At 30.0% G+C, this 7,790-nt stretch overlaps 1 protein-coding gene across 1 annotated transcript; it reads left to right on the top strand.

Annotated features, from left to right (window-relative positions):
• Positions 1–6,539: 6,539 nt before the first annotated feature.
• On the top strand, positions 6,540–7,573 carry LOC140982450 (pelargonidin 3-O-(6-caffeoylglucoside) 5-O-(6-O-malonylglucoside) 4'''-malonyltransferase-like). Its single transcript, XM_073448956.1, has 2 exons — positions 6,540–6,925; positions 7,146–7,573. Exons 1-2 carry the CDS (start codon positions 6,571–6,573, stop codon positions 7,556–7,558), a joined length of 768 nt encoding a protein of 255 aa, XP_073305057.1. The 5' UTR covers positions 6,540–6,570; the 3' UTR covers positions 7,559–7,573.
• Positions 7,574–7,790: the final 217 nt, after the last annotated feature.

Raw genomic sequence — 7,790 nt, 5'->3', positions numbered from 1 at the left:
TTAAAGAGTTTAAGTATTCATCTCAGAAGAAAATATAGTACAAAGAAGAACCAAATTCATATTTTATCTCAAAATGTTGTAAAATATACAAAATGTTGATCTAATTTTTTATAAAATACATAAAACTAAAGCGGTTTACGAAATTTTGAATGACCAAATCGAGATAAGATTTAAATTTATATATATTAAAAATTGAGATTAAAAGTAAGATATTTTATTACTTCAAAATATTTTTTGCAAATCATATAATACATACTCAATTCATTTCATACAGTCATACTAAACATTAAAATAAACTTATCACTTTATTTTTTTTGTTTAATATAATATTTATTACACAAACATATTAACTACAAATTTGAAAAAGCATATTTTGCTTTAAAATAACATTTTTATTATCGTTATTACACTAAATGTTTATGATGAGATATAATCAATTTTTAAAAATTAATTTAATCCACTTAAAATAAGGATTTTTTTTTAAAAAAAATTATTAGCAAATGAAAAGGACAGTTTGTTAAGCCCATAAAGAGTGCCCATAACCCCTTAAAAGCTCACCAAGAAACTGCTTAGCCTATAAATTCATTTGGTCAGCATTTTAATGATATACCATGAATGAATTATGGGTAAGGAAAGCTGAAGGAACTACAAAGAATTGGTCAACTTCCAATGTGGAGCTGGGTAGTCGAGGAACCATCTTGGGGAACCAAGTAAAAAAAACAAAACAGTCGCAAGCAAGTGGCAAAAATGACAGCCCATGTTGCTGTTAATATGGGGAAGAACTCGTCAGAACCCAAAGTCCAACGATTAAGGTACTAGTCATTCAAAACTTTGTTTACACTAACCCAAACTTTTTTACAAGACTACAATGAACCATCAATCGAGCACATACGTCGACGCTCAGGGGGCAACATATCCACCTCAGCCTTTGCTTGTCATGCAGTTAACGTAGAAGAACAAAATTAAGTACAAGGGATATCAAGGAAACATGCATGCTTCAAAGGCCAATGAACTATATACGATCTGGCGAAACCAAGGAACCATTCACATGTTGGAGGGACCATGAGCCAATGAAAAATTCATAGCATCGCGAAAATGTGCAATCATGTAACCGTTCATATAAACGATAAGGAACCACGAATTGAGGGCGACTAAGCAATACTTGCCTACAAACGAAAAACACTTCAGGATTAAAAAACATGTTTTCCCCAGCTTATTAGCCGACTGGGACAACAGCTTGGGGAAAAATTAATTTGGTACATGGTATTATGTCCAAGCATATCGGCCCGTTGGGCCAAAAACCCGTGTTTAGTTTTAAATTAACTAGTATTTCACTCGTGCGATACACAAAGTGTTATTTTATATAATTAATTATTAAAATTAGTAAGTATTAGTATTTGAATAATTATTTAAAATTATCGATTTAATATAATGAATATATTTAATATTTAAATATTATTACCAAAAATTATTATATCAAAATATTAATGTCATTTGAAATAACGCTCAAATGATGAAAACAATATTTTGTCGTTAAATTGACTTATTATCTTGGTTAAATGGAACTATTATAAATAAAAAGAAAAGAAAATATTTAAAAAAATCTTATATTATTTTGTTTATCAAAATTTTAAAGAATAAATAAACATTTTTTAAAAATTCAAATTTTTGTCATTTATTATATGAATAAATTTTGACAAAAAAATTAATTATTTTTTGGAATATTTATATTAAATTTCTATTAAAATACATATTTTAAAGTTCTGTTAAGATACATAACAATAATAACAATAATTTACGGACACTCTTATAAAAAAATTGAAAAACATAATATTATATAAAAGCTTTTATATTTTATTTAGTATGATAGAGAGTAGTAAACATAAATGAGTAGGTCTCTTGTGAGACGGTCACACGAATCTTTATCTGTGAGACGGGTCAACCCTACTTATATTTACAATAAAAAGTAATATTCTTAACATAAAAAGTAATACTTTTTCATGGATGACCCAAATAAGATATCTGTCTCACAAAATACGACCCGTGAGACTGTCTCACACAAATTTTTGCCAACATTAAATTCTATAAAAGTAACACACAACTTAACACCACAATCAAAATTAAATAAAATGATATAATCAATGCGATGGAACCGATGTCAAATCAATAAATGTTATTTTTTCAAGATATTTAAATTCAAATTTAAATCATATGATAGAACCGAAGTAAAATCAATAAATGTTATTTATTTTTTCAAGATATTTAGATTTAAATTTGAAATTAAAAGTAAAATTTATATTTTCAAGAAAATCAATTTTAAAACTGAAACCAAAATTGAGTTTTCGTCATTTAAGGAAATTTGTGAAACACTTATAAATTTTAATAGAAAATTCGAAATACGATTCCGTGATATATGCAGCAATGAACATAGAAACATTCTCGAAAATAGAATGATCAATACATAGTTCTTGCTATATGAAAATCTCGAAAATTTCTATTTTTGGAAAATTCCTCAAATATTCCATTTCAACACGTTACTGCACTAGAATAATTTAGTAACTGTGGATTTGATCTGATTTTCGGTTATTCTAAAGCATTACCATTGCTTAATTATAGGAAATGAAGTGCCAAACTCGTGCTGAGATCCCCATTCGTATGGCCCTGCAGACTCGCCTCCTGGATATTAAGATGAATAATCTCGCCCATGAAAGAAACAACTTGGAGCTTCATAACACAAGACGATTCAAAGAAAAGGATCAACGTGACGACATTAAGCGCTACAAAACATCGAAGGGGACCCATGTCATCATCACTCACAATCATCATCCCCTTTCTCAACCCGATCCAAAGTCACTCGAATCCCAGAATGATTTAGCATTCTTCTATATGATTTAGCAGGTGGGCGCTAGTTTCTTCAAAGAGGTGACCAAGTCATCATGTGCTCTTTTTCTTCCCACCCCCTTATGACACTCTTCATCAACAGGTTTCTTACCAAGGTCTCGCCCCTTGTCTAACCTTCGGTAGGCATAGAAACCGGAAGAGTCGATGCTACTGCCCCACAGGATCTGAGCCGTTGATTTTAAAGAATTTGGAGAACCTCGCATATGAATTGGTAGATCTCGCATAGATGTGGTTAAAATTGAGCCTTTGATCACCTCATAGGGCAGTGCCCCATAAGATAGGGTGAAATATTCCATAGAAACCTTCGAACCTAGGTTGTTTTTTAAATTAATTTAATCTACTTAGAGAATTAAAAAAAAAAGACTACTTATTAGCAATAAAAAAGGCCATTGGTTAAGCCCATAAAGAGGGCCCATTACTCCCTTAAAATTCCACAAAGAAACTTCGTAAATAACTTATGTCTCCTCTTGATAAAGTATGTTCTCATTTCCTCTCATTGGAAATTCACTTTTACTCTCTTTTATAATTCTCTAAAAGTGATACTTACTTGAGAGTCGGAGAATTTTTGCTCGGTAGCTTCGACAAACATAACGTTTCTTTGTGACGTAGGTGATAACCCACTCAAAGTTCGTTTCCATGTTGAAGTATTAGCTGACTTCTACTCTCTTTTATAATTCTCTAAAAGTGATCACTTACTCGAGCGTCGGAGAATTTTTGCCCGAGAGCTTCGACAAACCTAACGTCTGTTTGTGGCGTCGGTGATAACCCACTCAAAGTTTGTTTTCAGGAGACATTGAAGTATTAGCTGACTACACAAACCAACAAACTATCTGAATAGCTGATCATCCGAATTCCTGTATCTCGGATAACCTTGTTTATTTCTCGTATCAGATCGATTTTTTAAAATTACATAAAAAAATATAAGAAAATATGGAATAAATTATAAAAATATAAGAATGAAATATTTTTCTTTTTTCACAGGTTGGAAATAGATTAAACTAATGTTTTGTATATTGTACTATATTTCAACATTGATTAAAGGGTGACATTGACAACTTGTAGTAAACATTAAAAACGTAGTGTGTTAACAAAAATATGGAGTGTAAATAACATTTCTCAATTTAATTATATATTTATATCTAACAAATAATTAATCAATTAATATGATACAAAAAATAAAACCAGGAAAATACAAAACAAAGCATGAAAAGAAATTTGACTTGAATATTCAAATAAGTAGTTATCTGGTTATTAACTTGTAATAAATGCACCAATTAACATAGAAACAAATAGAGTTAATAATTTAAATCTACACCTATAATTTACTTATCATATATGGTATAGTTTGGTATACTGGATAAGAGAGGGATTGATAAATAATCTTCTTTATCCCACGTTTGATATCTTTTTAGAAAGCCAATGATAATATCATGGGTCTGTGATAAATAATTTTATACAAGATAAAATATCCCTTTTATGAGATGTGATAATTTTAATTTAATGATAAAAAACACAACAAATGACTTAATTGTCCTCAATATATAAAAAACACCATAAATGATTTTTATAAATATCTGCTAGGAGGTAGAAATTAAAATCAAATAAATATTTTTATTTATTTTTATATATTATATAATATGATAATTATATAAATGAACTCGAGATAATTATATAAATGATTTTTATAAATTTCAATAAAATTATTAGTATAACTCGATTAACCTTAAAAATTGATATTTGACTTGACTCACAAAATCAAAGGATCAATTATCATATTATATAATATATAAAATTAGCTAAAAATAAATAAATCATGCAAGCACTGTTGACGCATGAACAGATAAGAAATATAAACTCAAGCAACAACTTTGAAATTATAAAATTTATTATGATAATGTTAATATGGTGATCATTACAATCTAATATATAAATTTAATCACTCTTACTAAAATTATACCAAACATTAAATATAATATCTTATATCTTATTTATCCTTAACTTATCCTTATTTTATATATCACATGTTTATCCTATCATGTGTACCAAACTATGTCATATGAATAAGGTGTCCAGACTAGCCTGCACACAGTTTGCTTGATTATGTGTATACGTACATATATGTTCTTAAATGAATATTAGTCACTATGGAGATGAGAGGGGACGTGCATGGAATTGTAAACGAGATATTGACAAAAAATATGATAAAGAAAACAAAAAGTAGGTCCAGCCTTGTATTTGTTTCTGTTTAACGATTTTATTATTTATATAATCAAATTTCAATTTTAAACTCGTGTTTTTTAAAAATTTGGCAATTAATTTAGTTTTTTAAGCGAGAATGTGGATATAGTATTTTACACTGTAAAAAAAAAAAAAGAATGATAATAAAGATATCATATTAAAATCGAAATTTGACAATGTTGTAAGCAACCATCGAAATGAGGAAAATATAAAAGACCAAAACTGTAATTTTTTTTCTCATGATGAATAAGAAATAACAAGAAAAGCTTTTGGAGATTTAATATAGAGATTGGCTAAATTTGGTTCCATATAATTACACCAAACTTTCCGTGGAAAGTATCACCTACCGACCAAACTAATATGGTCAACCAATCGATAACAGGGATGATATTATTAATCAAATATATATATATTTCACCCAACAAATGATACGAGGCCTAAGTGCTAGCATGAGCGATGCTGTAAAGCGGGACAGAGAGAGCAATTTTGTGGACAAAATTTGTGTTAAAAGTTATCTTATTTCATATAAATCTTAATTAAATATTTATAAATTTTAATTTATGATTAAAACATTAATCCTCTTGAATCAGGATATTGTAATTTCATTTTTAAAAGCTTTCATCTACATATTTTCTATTATTGAAAATACCATCCATAATTAAATTATTTTAGACTCTTCTAGAATGTTTAATGAGAATTTTGCACTTAGTAGTCGCTATTACTAATTTATTATTTAATTAGTACATTTTAAATTTTCTAAATAAATAATCTTGAATTCATTATAATCTTGATCAACGATCAGACAAAGCTGATGTATTGAGGGCACAAATCTCATTCAAATAATGAAAAATAAAAATTTCGAAGGACAAAATTTTAACACCGATCCATTTTTGGCGGCCGCCAGTTTTGTTAACTCTTTCACTAAAACAAACAGTTTCACTTTCCTCACTTAATTAACAATTAAGCTAAATTCCACAACTTTTGTAGTCGGTAAACATATCAAAGTGCATGTTAGTATGTAGAGCCTCTACGTTGTCCCGGGTCAAAGGGCTAATGGTATATTACCATAACTACATATTATTCAACTCGATAAGTGATTATCACTTGGAAAATTCGATGGAGAGTTTTTCAGTGTACCGTCAAATGATCATACATCTATATTTTTATAAGCATCTCTATGTCTTTACTAATAAAACATGATGTTTACATTACATTTGCTAATCTCAAATTCGATGTGATTTTTCAGCATTGTGCTAAAAATGGAAAAATCAAGTAAAGCTTTTAAGAATTTAATAATGATTGGCCAAATTTGTTTGATAGAAGAATTGGACTGTATAGATCGACAACGGAACCAAACTGATATCATATTATATAACGATTATATTTAATTTTGTATCATATCATGCTGCATGTTTTACAATATAACAAAAGATGAAGATGGAAATATTGAGCAGAAGGTTTATTAAACCATGCAACCCAACTCCCCATAACCTTAAGAGCTACAAAATTTCATTGCTTGATGAGATGTCTCCTTCGATGAATGTGGCGGTGATTATGTTCTACTACAGGCCGGGTAACCTCCATTTGTTGGAAGAATCATTGGGTAGAATTTTGGTACAATTTTACCCACTTGCAGGAAGATATATGAAGCAAAATCAAACAGTTGATTGCAATGATGAAGGGGCAGATTTTGTGGAAGCTCAAGCTGATTGTGGGCTGCATGACTTTATCAAAGTTGATGCAGATTGTGGCCGATTGCTCCATGACTTGCTTCCATGTGAATTAGGCACGAATTAGCATATTCTTACGTGATTCATTTCAAAATTTGTGCACAATAATACATTTTGTGACTTAAAGGTTTAGCCTTGCAACAATGCATATTAGCTACATCTTTTTGATTATATATTTTATGATATAATGCTAAAGTAGTTGAGTTGTGAAATTTGTTAGTAATTTTCAGATGTTTATATATAGCTTACGAAAGATGGCTGCTGCATCATGAATAGGTGCGGTTGATCAAATCACTGATCCATTACTATCAATTCAAGTCACGAAATTCAAGTGCGGCGGGCTTTCTATTGGTGTTTGCGTTTCACATAGAGTGTTTGATGCTTCTTCACTAAGCACGTTCATTGCTGCTTGGGCAGCAGATGCAGCTACCGTTGGTCTAACATCAAGAAAGAACCTTGCCGAAAATATCATTAACCCAAGTTTCGACTCCGTTTCTTTGTGGCCTGGGAGGAATCTTGCATCCATGGACCGTGAACCATCGAGGAAAAGGGATCCCGCATTTGTTACCAAAAGGATTTTATTCAACAAAGAAGTTATAAAAAGTTTAAAGGATAAAATGAATGGAAATGGTACCATCAATCTGTTGGATCTCGGTTTTCTACGTGCCCAAACGCAGCGGAAGTTTTAAAATTTTTATTTTATTTTGAAAACAAAATAATTCTTTTGGACACTCGTATGGTTTTCTGAATCAAACATTCATAGGGCGTTAGAAATTATACCTTTGTGAATTAATTCACTTGGCTTCAACTAATCCGGTATAAACGGATTAGCTCTTGATGAATCCCTACGAACTTTCTTCGATGAAATCCTCTCGTTTCGTCTAATCAGGTCCACGACTGAATTGTTTGTTCCTCTTCCAA

This window comes from Primulina huaijiensis, chromosome 8, assembly GCF_012295235.1.
Source record: "Primulina huaijiensis isolate GDHJ02 chromosome 8, ASM1229523v2, whole genome shotgun sequence".
In the NCBI taxonomy this organism is placed as follows: Eukaryota; Viridiplantae; Streptophyta; class Magnoliopsida; order Lamiales; family Gesneriaceae; genus Primulina; species Primulina huaijiensis.
Note: the sequence above shows the minus strand (reverse complement) of the source record. Positions and strands in the feature narration are given on the sequence as shown.

Coding starts and splice junctions, on each gene's coding strand:
- LOC140982450 (XM_073448956.1), top strand. CDS start 6,571: ATGAAGATGGAAATATTGAGCAGAAGGTTTATTAAACCATGCAACCCA. Junction 6,926..7,145: donor CTTGCTTCCATGTGAATTAG/GCACGAATTAGC, acceptor CATCATGAATAG/GTGCGGTTGATCAAATCACT.